An 18,127-nucleotide genomic window follows, 5' to 3' on the forward strand; every position below is an offset into this window, starting at 1 on the left:
AGCCCAACTGAGGATAAATTTGCCAAACTGGCCAGTTTTGGTCAATGGAGGAATTAAAGCAAGAAATACTAATGCAAATCTTACATATTTCTCTCTCTCTTTTTCTTTTTTTTTTAAATTAAAAAAATATGTATTAATTATTATTGTAACGTTGAAAAGACATCACTCCTAACTCTCTATGTACTCTTTATTTATAAAATAATTATGACGTCTAAAATGTGACAATAAGAATAATAGTGGTATTAAAAAATGGAAATAATTTTTCGCCGTGTCATGTCATGATGGCAGTATGTACTAAAATGCCGCGTCGTAGCCAGAACACGGCGTAATGAGTAATGACTAATGATAACAGAGACCCCAATCCCGATATACGGCGGGCCCCCACCGTCAAGTGGACCAATAGGGGACGTGTGGGCCCAAGGCGCTAGTGGTGGGCCCCCCGATCCCTTCTCCTTTTTCCTGCCTTCGCCAGCTTGGCTTTTGTCCGAATCGGAAACACGGGAATGCCGGGGTTTGGAATTCCACCTACGACTGTCTCAGTCTCTGCCTCCTCTCCCTCCCTCGCTCGTGATCGATAACTACAACCCAAAATAAATTTAATTAATGAACTAATCCCTCCATGATATTAATACAGGGATATGATGAGTTCAAAGCTTTAGATATATATTATTAGTGTTATAGCGTGGGGTTAGTCGAGACTTTGGGAGGGGGAAAGTTTGTTTTTGTATATATATATATATATATATATATATATATATATATATAAAGTACAAGTAGAATATATCCATACTATTTCGTATATCCTTTCGTATCTATGTTATGATGATGGGCAGACTCGTATAAGTCGCTACGAGTATCTTTCTTATCATCAGACCTACTCAATTGATGACTGATGTTAGATATGCCATGATGACTTTCGTAGGAATGGGCTGATGGTGGTGGTGGTGGCATTCCAGATTTCCAGTTCCAGCCTATATGGGCAGATGGTGATGGGACTAATACTGTTTACTTAATCCACTTCCAAGCTACGTTATTAATATAGAGCAACGAGAAGCCAAAGGGACTAATTTGAGTTTAAGGATTCGTCACCATAGAATAAATGACTAAATAATCAAACTCTCTATACTCTAATTGAATTAAATTATACATAATATTGACAATGGAGTCAGTGGACTTTGCTCTCTTGATCACTCTCTCTCTTCTTCCAGTGAGCCCCACCCCTGGTGAGTACTGAGTAGTGGTCATGTAGTGGGTCTACAATGCCTTAAGTTTAACCCAGGGATAAAGGATTGCATACCCTTCAGGTCCAACTTGCATGTGAACCAACTGGATCCAAATATAAAAAGAGAAGCAAAAAAATAAGATAGAAGCCATGAAGCTCCAAGCCAAAAATTCTTGACTGCAAAACTTGACAGTGGAGTATGATTAATTGGGCCCACCCACTTGCAACTAATAAGAATTCTTTCCTACCCAAAATAAAATAAAAATAAAACTAGTGAATATTTTTAGTACCCCATTTGAATAATAGAGTATTTATATAAGCTCACATGACAAGTTTGAACATATTATATGTATACCAATGCCATTTTCCACTCTTATTGACTTAAATTTGCACATGATATGATGCTCTAATATACCCCCAAAAATCCTAACCACCAACTAACCACTAAGATATTAATATAATGAACCTAATACTTCTTATCCACACCCTCCACATGGAGACAGCTATTTTGATGAGAAAGAAAGAAAGAGAGATGCAAATGTGAACAATTGACACATCCCTAATTCCCTATGAACTACTAAATTTTATACATTTGAACTTCACCTCCCATGTCTATTTCATGGCTTTTTGTCTGTTTGATTGATTGATAGATAGATAGATAGATTGGGGAATGGGGTCTAAGTGTTAGGAAGTAGTCTGGGTGTTGACCAGACTCCAGACTCCAGAGTGCTGTGTGTTTGTGTTGAAGTTGTACTCCAAACTCCAAAGCCAACCTCCATTTCAATGTTTCAAACAATTCCAGTGAACACTAGTGGAGGTAGTTTGGCGCACACAGTCGTCCTATATAACTCCTATTTGGAGTTTTTTTTTGGGGGGGGACTATTATTTAAGTCTTCTAAAATTAAAATTTTAAAGTGTCAAATATTTAAACTGAAAAATAAAAAGCTAGGATAAACTCAACTTTATCAGGATAGTATTTGAGGTTTAGGATGCTTTAAATTTTATCTGTGGATAAACTTATCCAGGATGAGGGAGGGAGGGCATTTTTGTCAATAAGAAATAAGGTGATACTTAGGAAGAGGCGGCGCTTTGGGCGGTACCCTTCCTATTTTCTGCACTACTTCCTATGCCCTTTGCTTGCTAAATAAATATAACACTTGTTATTAATTCATCCCAAAATTTATTCATATTACTCTAAAAGATCATTGAGTTTAGATGCAAATTATGCATACAAAATTAATAGGTAATCTTGCAAATTACGGACAGGTCCCCCACTCTTTGAGGGAGCTAACTCACCTTTTAGTTCAATGATTAAAGTCTTTTATATATTTTAAATAGTTATTATTATTATTATTATTCAAATTTAAAGAGTTTTATTACAAATGCTCTGTTAAATGTTGAAAAATAAGAGTGACGTATATAAACAAAGGGCATTGATGATGCCAGAAGGGCCCCCAAAGCATCCAAAGAGGAAGAAGCACCCATTCCTCTCAATAATAAAAAGCCTACCTTTGGTGCCCTTTCCACTCCCAAGTCTTCTTCTTCTACCACCCCCCTATTAAGGAAGCAGAGAGGATAAAGAGGGAGGGAGAGTTCCATCTTCTTCTTTGAATCAGAGGCGAGAATAATAGAGCAAGTAATTGATTGATAGATAGCGAGAGAGAGAGAGAGAGATGGGTTATTCGATTTCTTTGTTGTTGTTGTTGTTGTTGTTCTGCGCGTCTCCTCTATTCATCTTCTGCTCCCATGCGGTTACTTCTCCATTGGAGAGCATTGAGACCTTGTCCTTCGAGGAGGGATACACCCAAATCTTTGGGGACAGCAATCTAATGCTCCTTCGAGATGGGAAGACTGTTCACATCACCCTCGACGAGAATACAGGTGATCTCCGCATCTCATCGCACAAATTTTGTTCTTTGGCTTGGATGGTTTCTTGTATTACTATTCGGTTGTAGGAAGAAAAGAAAAAAAGTAACACGGTGTCGTCTTTTTGGGGGTACCCAGGTGCAGGATTCGCCTCCCAGGACCTCTACTTTCATGGGTTCTTCAGCGCTTCCATCAAGCTTCCTTCTGATTACGCCGCCGGTGTCGTCGTCGCCTTCTACGTGAGTCTCCTCTCCTTCTTATCTGTTTACGAGTTCTTGGTTTAGTTCTCTTTTAGGCCCATCTCTATTTACACCTGTTCCACCATTTGGTTACCAAAAGGAGCCAACTTTTTTGCTCCTTTACAACTTGTTTATGTAGTTTGATTCCGTTTCTTATGATGTTTTGCACAATGTCAACTGTAGATGTCGAATGGAGATACATACGAGAAGACCCACGATGAATTGGACTTTGAATTCTTGGGGAATGTTAGAGGCAAGGAGTGGAGGATGCAAACAAACGTTTACGGGAATGGGAGCACCTCAGTTGGTAGGGAGGAGAGATATGACTTCTGGTTCGACCCCACTGAGGATTTCCATCAGTATTCCATCCTTTGGAGCCATGACCGCATCATGTAAGTCTTCAATCTACCAACTATAACCCGCAACTTCCTTTTGTTTTCTTATTTGGGTTTTGGATTACTGTGCTCGTAGTTAATAATGCTCGTCCCTGTCTTAAGAGTCTATTGTTCCGCTAGATTGTATGAGCTTTCATCCTTTTAAAATGCCTGTAAAGAATCTGAGGCTGCACTGTGGAAAGGGTTTTACAAATGGCAAGTTCCTATTCTTTACTAGGAAAATTTGAACCGTTTAACAACTTCTTTCCAAGATTTCTTTTGCAAGTTGTAGAACATTATTTGTCTGTGGTAGATTGTTTTTCTTGTTTATGTTTGTTTTGACTCTACAATCTCTATCTAGGGAGTCAAATAGGAAAAAGGTGAGTCTCAAAGTAAAACTTGACACAAATATACTGTTTCTCTTTATTCTTTCACATTCTATTTTTTTTTTCAGTGGCACAACATGTAAAGCATTGCAATTGCATATATCAGTCTTGTTAACTTTGTTTTCTTTTCTATGTTCCAGATTTTACATTGACAACACTCCAATAAGAGAGATTGTGAGGACAGAAGCCATGGGAGGTGCCTTTCCTTCCAAACCCATGTCCCTTTATGCTACCATATGGGATGGCTCCACTTGGGCCACCTTGGGCGGTCGATACAAGGTGAACTATAAATATGCTCCTTATGTTGCCGAATTTGCTGACCTTGTCCTCCACGGTTGTTCTGTGAATCCCATGGACCACTCTTCGGCATGTGAAGGGGCTGAAACAGCCCGATATGATTCAATTACTATGTCGCCTGATCAACGGGCTGCAATGGTGGCCATTCGGAAAAAAGAGATGACCTATTCCTACTGCTATGACCGCGAGAGATACCCAATCCCTCTCCCGGAGTGCGACACTGGGAGGGAGGTTGGCCGTTTCTTTGGGGCTGATGGATCAAAGTTGGGAGATCGGAGGCACCGCCATGGGAGGGCCAGCCGGCAGAGAAGAACTGCAAGCCGAATTGATGCTGCCATTTGAGAATTTGATTTATAGCTTTTGTTTAGAGTATAAGATTATTCTTCTTGTATAGTGAGAGAGTTGATTGAAGATGGTAGATTTGGTTAGCTTAAGTCTAGATCACATATACATGCATTTCAGTGGTTGCTATTCTTGGTTAAATTCTTGCATATATGTACCTTGTTCATGACAGGCTATTGTTCATGTTTTGGTGCCATTATGTTCATTTTTTGAGTACTTATTATACTCGTCCGGCTGTTCCTCATCACATGGTGTGTTTGTTGTATGTAATTCCGAATGGATAGGAAAGTCAACTGCCAGTGGGCATGCCCTCCTCTGCTGGCCTTTGTTTTGCATCCCTTTGTGTTCTCATGGAACATGCAACTGCTGCAATTTTGTTGTAGGCCATGAGTGCACATGTAAGATGCATCTTATTCTACTTGTGCAGGAGCTATGACTGTTCTTCGTCTTTTTCTTTTTCCCTCCCCTTCTTTTAAATGCTAAGCATCTTCACTGATACAAAAAAAGAAAAAAGAAATCGAAAACAGAATCGACAGTATGCTTCCTGATTTGTTCTTTAGTTTTCTGAACATTTGTCAGTTTATTTATGTGAATATATTCTTCATTCAGTCATAAGACTTCAGTTGTTTAAATCAATCATTAACTCAATTCAAAACTCCTGCTATTTATTCCTCACTTGTATGCTTACGTTAAACCTTGACGCTAAATTGCCATTTCACTGGTATAACAGTAAATGGTAGAATTTCTTACATCTTTTTACCAGAATTCTGAACATTGATCTTTGATGTGCCAAATTATCTATGTTGCAGTTTGCCTTGTGCAAAATGTCTGTTGGTTAATATTATGCCATACACTTGGGGCCCTCAAACACCTTAAGCTGCCAGATCCAAATTTAGGCAGGACTTGATGCAAAATACTCCTCCATTAGGGCAAGGAACAAAACTAACCTCTAACCCAGTTTTTATGATATAACAACTGGGCAGATGCATGAAGTTGAGCAGATCAAGTATGTGATTAGGTCTTGAAGCAAATCAGGTTCTTCTACTTTTTTTCTTATTAACTCAGATGATGTATCTTGAGACTGAATGTTCTCTAAGCTTTCTGACAGCCCCAGCTGAAATTGTAAGCCATTGCCTGTTTCATTACACATGTCCAGTGTCTATAAATGTAGCATTTCATGTGTCAGAAGTAGCAGATGATCAAATGACTGCATTGCAATATCTCTATATATAATTCATCTCTCTCTCTCTCTCTCACACACACACAAATGGGCAATCATAAGCACATGCACATCTGTAGTTTTCTGAACAATACATGATGCAGTTAATGAGACTCATATGCCATAGAAAACAAAGTATCTTGCAATCAAATTCTCCCCCAAGGGCGCCACCCGAGCGGCGGCACACAGACACTAAAATTTCTCAATTTTGGTGAAGTATGGATCTGTTACTCTCTGATCTTTGTGGTGAAATATTTGTCAATGATTTGCATTCAGGTTCTGAATGTAATTGGATGAACTGTGGCTCTGAACACTTGGCTAAAATAAACACTCAATCCAGATGCAGCCCTACCACTCTCCTTTGCCAATGTGGAGCATGATCCTAGCTGTAATCCTATGGTGCAAAGTGGCTGGATTCTGCTTGGGCCAATGGTGGGAAAGGATGTGCCTCCTTGACTGAGTTTATAGGGGACAGATAGATTAAGGTGAGAGTTGGCTCCATTGTTTTCCTCCATTCATTGAATGGGAGTTGGGATTCTTATCATGTGAAGCAAAGGAGACAGCCCATGCTTCCTGACAATGCCCTGTCATACTGGCCCCATTCAAGAATAAGACTCTCATGTGAATTAAAATCAATTCATTAATAATGGAATAAAGATACTTGTACTAGAATCTGATCAAAAATTTATTAATCAATCTAGACATAGGACCCTGAGATTGCTTCAAATACTGTTCCAGAACCATCATCTCTTTAGCTCAAATTCTTCCACAAAATTGTTAATGAAGTTTTAAGCCTTTCCTCTTTTTTTTTTTTGCTCTCTTTTAACAGAAGGGTGCTGACAAAGTTATCCAAAATCTTTTAATAGCCTTAGTTTTTATAAGGGCATAGATCTTCCACTTCATCACTTCCAGACCATTCATTCTGGGAAGCTCTTCAGATAGCTGGATGGATTTAATTCCATCCATGTAATGAGGTCAGGATTGTTCCTTAGCCTCTATCCACAGTCTACCTCATGAATTCGAAGTCCTGCATTACAACTTAATTCCCTCTCTTAATGTTAAAGCTAATCATTTCAAAGCTATGTAATTAGATGTCTATAACCAGCTCAATAATCTCTCCATTATTATGCTAACTAATTATTATGTAATTAAACTAACTTCATATACGATTTCTGACTCCTGAGACATATTTTTACTCTATTTTTTTTTAAATTTTCTTTGAACCGGCCCAAGTTCACCTGAGTCGACCGGTCCAGTCCGGTCCGAGTTGGTTGCCAACTCATTAGTCTATACGGCGAGGGAAACGGGCACCATTTCCCCCACTCGTTGCCAGCTCGACCTTCAGAGTTGTACCAATTATAAATAAGGAAATTTATATTTCAACCCCTAGATTCTCTTATTTTCAATTCGACCCTCCTGTTTCCACTTATCCAGATCAAACCCTTTTTTCCATATTGTTTTGAGAGTTTCTTTTCAGATATACTTGGAAAACGAAAGGACTAGTTTGATAAATTAGAAAAGCGAGGGTGGCAACTAACATAAGTGAAAATAAAGGGGTTAATATAAAAGTTCCCCCTAATAATAATAGCAAGGAAAGTATTAATAACACCACCAGAGGAGGAGGAGAGAGAGTGTTTCGACCGGAGGAGGAGAGATCTAGGGTTCCTTTGCATCTCGCCCCAAATCGATCGCCGCTGTCTCTTTTGGTAAATTGATCTAAATTTTCTCCATCGAGAATTCAAGATTCGATTTTTGTCACGGTTCTTAATTTAAGAATTCGAGACCTGAAATTTGATCTTAATTTCTTTGTTTTCGGAGAATTTCTGGGCTTTTTTTTCGACCTCTCTTCCTCGAGTGACCGAGCATTGTGATGCAGATCAAAGGAGATCTTAGTGTAGCTCTGATTTGATGTAAAGAAGATTATATCTTCGGTGCGAGTTACGATGTGTTCTTGATCTTGATTTGGAGTCGTTCCTTTGACTTGTGATAAGATATTGTTCTAAAATGTTGGTTGTTTTATTTGTCATCTGACATTGCAATGTTGTTTTTGTAGTCATAATCTTTGGTTTCCTGTGTATTTTAGGAAGATAGGAAAGATGAGATCCTAGATGATTAAGTGAAGAGCTGTTTCTCGAAATAAAGGTTTTTATTTTCTAACGAAAGAAACAGGGAAAAAAACAGGATCGAAAGATCTTTTTAATCTTTTAGTCCATTTTGTCAATAGCGTAGAACTGAACTTGGGTCCTTTGTTGCAAAGGTGGATAGTAGATCTCATAGATTGCAAGAACGGGGCAACACATGGTGAGGTTGGCATTTGTAATCTTAATCCTGGTCATGTGCTCAAGTACGATTTAAGCGAGAGAACTTTTGCAGGCCCTAGCTACTAATTGTATTGGAAGATGATGATTGCTTAATACTTGGCTAATTTTCTTAATATGAATTTATGTGATTTGGATATTTTGTAAAGCTAAGCTGAATGTTCATCTATTGTTTAAATATTCGCAAGTATTTGCCAAATTTATATAAGAACTAAAACCAGTAAACTTGTAAACAAAATTGTTGTGCGGTGATTTTTGAAGCACAAATGATTCATCTTGTTTGGTATCATCATTTTTGTTTTGTTTTTCTTTTAGAAAAAGGAAATGGCAGACGGTGAGGATATCCAGCCTCTGGTGTGTGACAATGGGACTGGAATGGTTAAGGTAAAATTTCAGGATCATCATCTTGCACTTTTCATATCATCCCTTCTTTATCTGATCAGACATATGTTGCCATTAGCCCTATCTACTGCCTTTGAACTTCTGTCGGAATGTTTGCTATACTTTTGCATCAAATTATGGTGTCTTAAGGGTTGCATAATTAAATTCTGGAAACTCCATACAAGAATTATTGGTAAAAAAAAAAAAAAAAAAAACTAATTAGCAACTAAAATTTTATATTTCTCAAGGCTGGATTTGCTGGAGATGATGCTCCAAGGGCTGTTTTCCCTAGCATTGTTGGTCGTCCACGCCATACAGGAGTGATGGTCGGCATGGGCCAAAAAGATGCATATGTTGGGGATGAGGCTCAATCTAAACGTGGTATTTTAACTCTCAAATATCCAATTGAGCATGGTATTGTCAGCAACTGGGATGACATGGAGAAGATTTGGCATCACACATTCTACAATGAGCTTCGTGTAGCTCCAGAAGAACACCCTATTCTTCTTACTGAGGCACCCCTCAACCCCAAGGCAAATCGTGAAAAGATGACTCAAATCATGTTTGAGACCTTCAATGCTCCAGCTATGTATGTTGCTATTCAGGCTGTTCTGTCCTTATATGCCAGTGGCCGCACAACTGGTAAGCAAATACCTACCTGACTACTGTACCATTTCTGATTAATAGCAATTCTTATTTTTCCACATTCTTTTGTTTATGTAGACATAAATTTATTACATGTCTATATCTAGGTTTTCTTGTGGAAGGTAGTCTGTCAAGATATTGACACTGTCTCAGGAAGATGCAATTGAGTCATGACATATGAAAAGTTTAGACTTCCCTAGGTTCTAGAGATTGAATTATACTGATATAACATCCTCCTGGAATTCTTAACTTTTGTACTTGAGCTTTGATGAAAAATTGTGCAACTTAGGAGATTGCTTCTTTGGAGCCTTTTCTTCATGAATGTGTTTCTTTATGCAAATGCAGAATCTGATTGTCTGCTTCAGGTCTTGAGTGAATATATCACCGCATTCTTATACTCTATTTTACCATGCCCTAGAAGTGACATGAACTGCATCCAGGATTAAATTGTTTCTCCTGTTGATTGATTATTGACTCTCTTATCTTATGCTACAAAATAGGAGTATCAGATATTGCCTTTATTGAGCTTATTCTTGAAGGTATTTGAGTTTAAGAATTCAGATCATTTCTAGATTACTGACGACATCCAATTTTGCAATTTAAATTGGTGTCTGTTTATTGTGATAGTTGACAAGCTCTAAATTTATTAGCATAGCAAACACTCTTGATTTGAGTAAGGATCTTTTAAATATATCAAAATCAATCATTGGTTGCTTGTTATTGATCTTCTATGGTTTTGTTGACTTATCTATAATTATGAATTCATGATTATTTGGATGTCTTGTGTAGGTATTGTGCTGGACTCCGGTGATGGAGTTAGTCATACCGTACCAATTTATGAAGGATATGCTCTCCCACATGCAATCCTTCGTCTAGATCTGGCAGGTCGTGACCTGACTGATGCTCTTATGAAAATTCTGACGGAGCGTGGATACTCTTTTACTACCACGGCTGAGCGCGAAATTGTACGAGATATCAAGGAGAAGCTGGCTTACATTGCTCTTGACTATGAACAGGAATTGGAGGTGGCAAAGACCAGCTCATCTGTAGAGAAGAACTATGAGTTACCTGATGGTCAGGTGATCACCATAGGTGCTGAACGATTCCGTTGCCCAGAGGTTCTGTTCCAGCCATCAATGATTGGGATGGAAGCTGCAGGAATACATGAGACCACATATAACTCCATCATGAAGTGTGATGTAGATATAAGGAAGGACTTGTACGGCAACATTGTCCTTAGTGGTGGTTCCACCATGTTTCCGGGTATTGCTGATAGGATGAGCAAGGAGATTACAGCACTGGCACCCAGCAGCATGAAAATTAAGGTGGTTGCTCCCCCAGAGAGAAAGTATAGTGTCTGGATTGGAGGCTCCATCTTGGCATCTCTTAGCACTTTCCAGCAGGTGAGAACTAGCTGATCAACAATTTTCCTGGTTAATGCACCACAAAACAAACCATTATACTGATCAATATATTATAACACATGGAATACATATTATATTTATGTCCTTAACAATCTTATTCCATGGGAATAAAGGAAAAAAGTATATCTTGAACTCTAAATATGCTTAGTTACTTCATAATTGCTTCTTTTTTTCCTGAGTTCTTCTGTCCATTTAATTGCAACTCAGAGGAATCTCTTGTGATGACAGATGTGGATTGCAAAGGCAGAGTACGACGAATCTGGTCCATCAATCGTGCACAGGAAATGCTTCTAATTCTGTTGTAGTGGAAAATGGAAGGAATGTTACAACGACGACATGCCTGGAGACGGTCCTATATGTTTAAGCTTGTGTTATATTTCTTTCCTTTAAAATTCATTTTGTTATGTGGACATAAAGACTGTTGATTTTGTTAATTTTCTTTTCTTCTTTTTTTTTCTTGGTGATATTATTTTCTCCTTTGTCAAGATGGTGAACCCTGTGATTGTTGTAGGGCCGACCAGTAATGCTGCATTAAATTGAAATGAGACTTTTACCTGATAAATTTTGTTCAGCACGTCTCCTGGTGGTTTATTAGAAATTTTTACTACTTTGATGATATGAGGATCGCATGCTCGTTGTATACTATCTTAATTAGGTCATATGGTAATTTTTGGCTTTCTACGAAATCTTCTATGAATTATCCAATACTTGAAACCTCATGGCATTGGAATTTCAATGTGTGGATCAAGAGAAGCTTGCTGCTTTCTTATCATCTCATGAAAGAATGAGAGGAGCAGTATTGGAGTGCCATAAATCTTCTGACTCAGTCATTGCATTGCTCTCCATGGGCATTTCTGTTTAGTATTTAAAGGGTGTCTATATTTTTCTTAAAACATATTGGAAGGCTTCCTAAGCTCATTCTAATGATGAAGCCCATGTTAATATGAACAAAATATTATCATATCCCATATCCAAATCTATATCCATATTTATATCCATGCTTCATAGGTTCCAGTGCTTGGATGTCTTTCTTCAACTGTATATATGCGAATATAGCAGCTTGGCAATGCTCCATCTGTGTAAGATGCTCCCAGAAATGTCGTAGAACATCATCTCTGCATCACTTTTGGTCAGCTTCAGAGATAGGAATCCTTGTCCATCATAGAAGAACTGAAGCCTCTCAGTGGTTGGAGTGAAGACACCTCTCCATGCCTTTGAGCCACCTCCACTTGTTAGGAATTGGATTGGACTGGATCAAGAATCACATCTAGACAATTAGATCTCAAAAATAAATGCAGCAAATTGCAAAATTATGCCAAGCTAGATTTCACCTGTCATTACTGCTAATATGCTCAAGGCAGTGATCATGGCCATTGATATAAAGATCAACTCCATAAGCCTGCAATATTTATCAACCACAACTTATTTAGACATTTCTATTGCTATTCTCTAACTGATACCCTCCTCAAAAATAGATGCTATTTACCTTCAGCATTGGAAGAAGCAAATTTACTAGCTCTATGGAATCTCCATGCTCACTGACACTCCTAATGGCATGGTGTCCAACTACAACCTTCCATATAGCTGTTGATTCCTTTAGAGCTAATTCAACATCCTAGTAACAAATAACATTTATGAAAATTAAACTTAATCTCGTCTTCTCTTATAATTTTGTGCTCAGAAGTACTTCTATAATTGTACCTTTAATACACTTGTCATATACTCTTCTCGAGGAGCCACTCCCCTCCAATCATAGTGCCTCCTCTTTGGATTTACCCAGTACTTCTTGATGAAAGGAGTTGTGTCCACAAAGAAAAATTGCGCAATTTCTACGTGGAAGGTAAACAATATTTATCTTGTCCACAAGACATTTATGATTAGAAGATTATAAAAAATTAAAAATAAAGTTCACCTGCATCAACCATGAAAGATCTCATGCAGAGCCATCTGCTATCAATTATTCGAAGAGCAGGGTCCAATTGAGCGACTGCATTGCCTCGGTAGTCGTGATTTCCCAAAACTATATATATATATATATATATATGAAGGATTGATCAGATCAGATGACATTCTTTGTGTGTGTTTAAATCTCGGAAGTAGCTTACCGCTGTACCATTGCTTCTGCAAGCTTTCAGCAGTGTATATGTTTGTGAAGGATTCCATGAATGCCTTGTCGTCGACGTCGGCTAGTCCGCTGTCGTAGAAGTTATCGCCGACCGAGATCACAAAATCTATATCTAGCTCCTCTCCGATCCTTCCCATCTATACATAGAAATCAACATGCATGTTTAAACTTGCTTATCAAAACACACGAACTAAAGAAGCTGAGATACAAAGAGAGTTTGTGTAAGAATTAATTGGTCCCTTGATTAAAGCATCCACTGACTCGCTTCACAAAATATTCTTTAAACATCTATGTCAGAAAAGAATAAAACGAGGAAATGTAAGCATATAACGTGAAACATCTCAACCTGGTATGCTACTTGAGATTGATTATAACTCCCTCTTCTTCCCCAGTCTCCTACCGCTAAGAGGCTAATCGAGCCGTCGCTCTTCGCCGGGTGTTCGAACCTCTTAAGCTCTGCACGACAAGAAGTGATCAAGAGAGCTTGTGCCATGATCACAGGGATGAGGAAGAGAGCCATTGATTTGAACGCAGAGGTAGCCATGACACTGCTCTCATGGAGGGAGGGAAACAACGATTTAATGACAAGAAAAAGGAAGCACAGCAATAGCTCGGAAGTTTCCTGCCTGATGTAACGTTGTAAGTTGCAAGGCAGCAGCTTTGGCGTGAGGAAATGGCAGTATAGTACACAGTACTAGTTGGAGTCTTACTGAGAGGTTAGTTTGGATCATTTCCAATAAAATTTATTATCATCGGTTCCTAACTTTGTGATCTTAAAATTACTAATATATGCATACCAAGCGTAAATTAATGGACCATCTTATATATAAAATTACTAAATTTTGAAATGCAAATTTCAAGAACGAAGTTTATATTTAAGATCGATCTCAGTTGTAATCTGATTCGGATCAGGTCCTAGAGTGGAACGATATATTTTCAAGAGAAATTTATCGAAAACAATCTACGATATCAAAAACAATCTCAGTTGTTGTTAGGGTAAAGTTAACTCAGAATATTTCTAAGGTATTAAAAATATATTTCTAACTTTTCTATTAGGAAAGACTAGAATGAGTAGAGTTTAATGGGCCAAGATTTTATGCATACTTCCAATCCATGGCCAGCCCATTTGAAAAAAAAAATATAGGTCAAAAGGAAAGACTTGGCATCTTAAGGCTAGTTTGGACTTGATTGTATGACTAATATTTGAATTCAAATTCGAATGGCACAAATTTAACAGTCACATCTGTTACGATATCCTCAAGGCAAAAACAGAATTAATAAAAAAAGCCTATCTTTAGATTATTAATTTCTTTCAATCAAACATGCGACGTTGACGTCGTAAGGCCGAATAAATCATGATCAGTAAATGCTACATCGCACATACTATTGCTGGTAGATGGGTGGTTGGTAGTACTTCCTTTCAACTTATTTATATGCTTCTGTACGACCTCTCATTAGCCAGCGAATTCTTCTGCAACTATATATATATGTATTAAATATAAGTTGAATTGTTCAAAGGAGCCATGAGAGTAGATATGATGGTGATCATAGTCTGATTGCAAAGGAGATGGCATGGAATTTGTTCTGAAGAATTTTAGTTGGTAGAAAAAGAAGAAGAAAAAGAATCTAAAAGCAAGCTTATGGCTCCATCACCAACTAAGATCCAACCAAGGGAATAAGATCCAAAGGCATTGGCACTCCTTTAGAGTTGGAGAACAATCAACAGAACAATGATCGATGAAAAAATATATATGCTCTCTGCAACAATCATGGTCATGAAAACCTTGTGCAAAATGGAATCAAATGGCCTACAAAGACACATCAATTAAAGAACAAGGGCCCACCAAGCCATCTCTTTCAATTAGAAGGACACAGTGTATGGATTATTGCTCTGAAGACTTCTGTACATGAAGAAAAAGTTCAATTTTAAGTAGAAGGGATGGCAAAATTGCATGCAAGTGTGTGTGTGTGTGTGTGTGTGTGTGTACTTGAATCAATGCTAGGTAAATTTGGTCCACCAACTTGGTCTAATTTGGTTCCTAGACTATATATGGGATTCAAGAAAGGATGGGCCAGTTTGTTCGATGGTTTGGAATGTTTGCAGAACGTATGCTTGTTAATTTAGTACTAGTTTTGTGGTTGGTGATGGGTCATCATCAATCTCACGTTCTTCCTCTCCGTTCATGTCTGATCTATATACTGAAAACTTTTTAAATATATATACATATAAAAACTTTTAAATTATCATAATTATCATCAAACTGTTTGTATTTAAAATTATGATTTACATCTTATATTTTACTATTTGCAAATCGAACTCTAGATAATATGTGTAGAAAATATTCTGAGCTAAATTTAAACTAATACCGTTTGAGCAGATAAAAATATTTTGTCAAATTTAATTATTTTTATAAAAAATGATTAAAATACCCTTAGGTTGGTCTCGGTTGGATTATGTTGGATTGGGTTTGATTGAGTTAAGTATAGATTGAGTAAGTATAATTTAGTTGAGAGTATTTTCGTAATCTTTTTAATATAGTTAACTTAACCTAGGGGTTTGATTAAATTTAGCTAACCGATCTAATTTCTTAAATCGTAGAGCTCGATTTGTAAATAGTAAAAATATAGAACGTAAACCATACTATCATTATAAGGCAGGTGCCATATGCAAAATTCTCTTAAATCTAATTAATCATAATTATAATTTAGATTTTTTAAAAGGACAATTTTACCCTATATAAAATATTTAAAATAGTTTCAAAATTATCTAATATTATACTCCGTAGTATAGTATAATAAAGAAATATTTTTGCGAGACAATAATTATTGATAAATATTTGAAATTCTAAACTTAAAAAAGAAGAAGAGAGAAATGTTATGTTAAAAACTAATTATAATTATATTTCCGAAAGAGTCAAATTTTAATATAATAATTCTAATATTTTAGGGTTGGACTTTTCTAATGGCCACCAAATAGTTTTTATTAATATACGTTAAGCTTTTACATAGTTAAAAAAGTACATATATATACATATAAGATCTACGTGAAAAAAGATGAATAGTTTAGGAGGAATAGTCTATCGTGCATCGAATTATCTCCTAAGAGTTGTTCATATACGCTTCCGAACAGTGAGCAGTTTGTTTCTCTTATCATGTGGAGTCGCTTTCTTCCCATATATTTGGTCTGCAATCTCCTGCATTTAGATATATACGTTCTCATCTCTGCATGGTTGAAACTGGCTGCATACAAAATGTATAACACGAGGAGAGAGTGAGTACTCACTGCTACTTCCTCTCTTTTGTTGGTTTGTACGTTGACGTGTCGCTCTGTCTATGCTCTCTCTTCTTAGCAGTTAGCTGCATCTCTCAGCAGCTAGGGCCCCCATTAAACACCCCCTCCTTCTTCCCCCCCTAATCACTTCATTTGAAAGGATAGTTATGTCAGATAATAATAGTCTTCTGTTGGAACGAGAGTAGAGAACAAAGACGTTTATCATAGCTTAATCTTCTGGGTCCAGTGATCTCGTAAAATAGCTACCCTTCTTTAGCTTTATGTTGGGGTTTGACTCGTGTGTTGGTCAAACCTACTACTAGGAAAATTTAACCCAATCCAACCTCCAAGTGAAAGAGAGAGACAGAGAGAGAGAAAGAGAGAGAGTTAACCTTTTTCTGCTTTAAAGGACGTTTTGAAGTTGAAATGTTTCACCTTTTCTTAATCCCAGATGGTCCCGGCTCCAATCGCATTAGTTAGAATGGATAGCCATTAATATTTAAAATCTCATATGATTGCTTGACGTAAAATAATTAAATCAATTAGATATATGTGGCCATCGTTGCATGACTACAAACTTTAGAGATATTTGATTCATTTATTCGAAGCAAACACATGATGTAACTCATCTCTGATATGATGTAACAAAGAATGGTACAAAGGTCACCAATATATATATATATATATATATATGCACATGATCATGCATTACTATTACCTAGTATTTGTTATGGCCATCAATATGTCCACGAAGCCAAACAAAGATTTCTTTTGTTTTGTTTTGCATCATGTAATGCATCACTAGTACCAAAAACCTTCGGGAAGCCACCATGAATTAATACTCGTGAAGTCATGCATGTGGAGGAGAATGAACCATGCATGCCCCATTTCATAATTCCTACCATATCATTAATTTCAGTACCTCTTTAATATTGTAAATCTAATGGACAAATATATGTGAATGATATATATATATATATATACTTGCAAAGAGAGAAGCATCCATATGGTATGGTTGGTCATGAACCTATCCCTATCCCTTTTGGAATAGTAGGAGAGGAAACATAAGAGTACCATGGCAGCAATTATGCATTGTATTATAGCTCACTGTCTGTACTATTATCCTGGATCATTGATAGACGACATATAAATGCCCGAGTTTATCGGAGGATTTGCTAAAGGATAAATTTGGAGTCCATCAAGATTGTTATCCCTCCTCGTACTTCCATTCAAATTCTTAGCTCTAGACCTTAAAAAACAAACTATTAGAGCTCTCTCTCTCTCTCTCTCTCTCTCTCTCTCTCTCTCTATACATACATATATATATTACAAATACTAAAAATACTTCTACTATTACTACTACTACTATGAAGTGTAGATTCTTAGTACTTTAAACAAAAACTCCACCAATTTAAATGTGAGAAGAGAAGAGCTAAAAAATACCCTCATTCTTATTTGAGTTGAGAGTATTCATGTCAACTTGGGTATATAAATTTAAAAGGGGGGTATCACACGAATAAAATTAAATAAAAAAGTTAAAGACTTTTTTTTTTTTTTTTTGGGTCCCAATGGGGGTGTCACAAAATTAGGTGAGTGTAGAACTCTTCCTCTTAGGAGCCAAAATAGGACACCGAAAGGAACCAAAATAGGACACCGAAAGGGAAAGCTACCGTAGGATGTGAAAGCACAGGATAGGCGGGCAAGAAAGAACTGCACTTGGGACCCACCTCAACCAGTCCTTTCTAAAAGACCCCCCCACACCTTGGAAAAATAATAAAGAAATGGATAGTATTAGTAATAATGGAGAAAGTAGGGGGTTAAAAGGCAAATGTTACATTGGTGTCCATGCCCATCATAAGGTCATCATAGCTCCTTTTTTATGTCAGGGGAAAAAGGAAAAGCTTTGTAGTGGATAGATAGATAGTAAGATAGATAGATAGATAGATAGATAGATAGATAGAGAACTCAATCATAAAGCAATGGATTACAGAATCATTTCCCTTCTCTCTCTTCTCTTT

General features: G+C 37.1%; 3 protein-coding genes across 3 annotated transcripts; 2 read left to right on the plus strand and 1 right to left on the minus strand.

Annotated features, from left to right (window-relative positions):
• Positions 1–2,714: 2,714 nt before the first annotated feature.
• Positions 2,715–4,931, plus strand: LOC140779720 (probable xyloglucan endotransglucosylase/hydrolase protein 27). Its single transcript, XM_073124955.1, has 4 exons — positions 2,715–3,103; positions 3,227–3,327; positions 3,511–3,719; positions 4,228–4,931. Exons 1-4 carry the CDS (start codon positions 2,896–2,898, stop codon positions 4,724–4,726), a joined length of 1,017 nt encoding a protein of 338 aa, XP_072981056.1. The 5' UTR covers positions 2,715–2,895; the 3' UTR covers positions 4,727–4,931.
• A 2,571-nt stretch (positions 4,932–7,502) lies between these two features.
• On the plus strand, positions 7,503–11,275 carry LOC140779200 (actin-like). Its single transcript, XM_073124190.1, has 5 exons — positions 7,503–7,651; positions 8,579–8,647; positions 8,893–9,286; positions 10,079–10,692; positions 10,942–11,275. Exons 2-5 carry the CDS (start codon positions 8,588–8,590, stop codon positions 11,005–11,007), a joined length of 1,134 nt encoding a protein of 377 aa, XP_072980291.1. The 5' UTR covers positions 7,503–7,651; positions 8,579–8,587; the 3' UTR covers positions 11,008–11,275.
• Positions 11,276–11,531: 256 nt separating this feature from the next.
• Positions 11,532–13,411, minus strand: LOC140778870 (purple acid phosphatase 4-like). The gene is made up of 7 exons (XM_073123762.1): positions 13,185–13,411; positions 12,819–12,975; positions 12,626–12,733; positions 12,415–12,542; positions 12,200–12,328; positions 12,045–12,112; positions 11,532–11,962 (listed from the first exon to the last, which is right to left on the minus strand). The coding sequence occupies exons 1-7, from the start codon at positions 13,380–13,382 to the stop codon at positions 11,746–11,748; spliced, it is 1,005 nt and encodes a 334-aa protein (XP_072979863.1). The 5' UTR covers positions 13,383–13,411; the 3' UTR covers positions 11,532–11,745.
• Positions 13,412–18,127: the final 4,716 nt, after the last annotated feature.

This window comes from Typha angustifolia, chromosome 15, assembly GCF_048772165.1.
Source record: "Typha angustifolia cultivar Huaian chromosome 15, ASM4877216v1, whole genome shotgun sequence".
NCBI classification, from domain to species: Eukaryota; Viridiplantae; Streptophyta; class Magnoliopsida; order Poales; family Typhaceae; genus Typha; species Typha angustifolia.

Excerpts from the sequence above, each read along its gene's own strand:
- LOC140779200 (XM_073124190.1), top strand. The coding sequence starts at position 8,588 with ATGGCAGACGGTGAGGATATCCAGCCTCTGGTGTGTGACAATGGGACT. Across the intron at positions 8,648-8,892 it reads ATGGGACTGGAATGGTTAAG|GCTGGATTTGCTGGAGATGA; the intron begins GTAAAATTTCAG and ends ATATTTCTCAAG. Across the intron at positions 9,287-10,078 it reads TGCCAGTGGCCGCACAACTG|GTATTGTGCTGGACTCCGGT; the intron begins GTAAGCAAATAC and ends TGTCTTGTGTAG.
- LOC140779720 (XM_073124955.1), top strand. The coding sequence starts at position 2,896 with ATGGGTTATTCGATTTCTTTGTTGTTGTTGTTGTTGTTGTTCTGCGCG. Across the intron at positions 3,104-3,226 it reads CACCCTCGACGAGAATACAG|GTGCAGGATTCGCCTCCCAG; the intron begins GTGATCTCCGCA and ends GGGGGTACCCAG. Across the intron at positions 3,328-3,510 it reads GTGTCGTCGTCGCCTTCTAC|ATGTCGAATGGAGATACATA; the intron begins GTGAGTCTCCTC and ends TGTCAACTGTAG.
- LOC140778870 (XM_073123762.1), bottom strand. The coding sequence starts at position 13,382 with ATGGCTACCTCTGCGTTCAAATCAATGGCTCTCTTCCTCATCCCTGTG. Across the intron at positions 12,329-12,414 it reads ATATGACAAGTGTATTAAAG|GATGTTGAATTAGCTCTAAA; the intron begins GTACAATTATAG and ends ATTTGTTACTAG. Across the intron at positions 11,963-12,044 it reads CATATTAGCAGTAATGACAG|TCCAATCCAATTCCTAACAA; the intron begins GTGAAATCTAGC and ends TTCTTGATCCAG.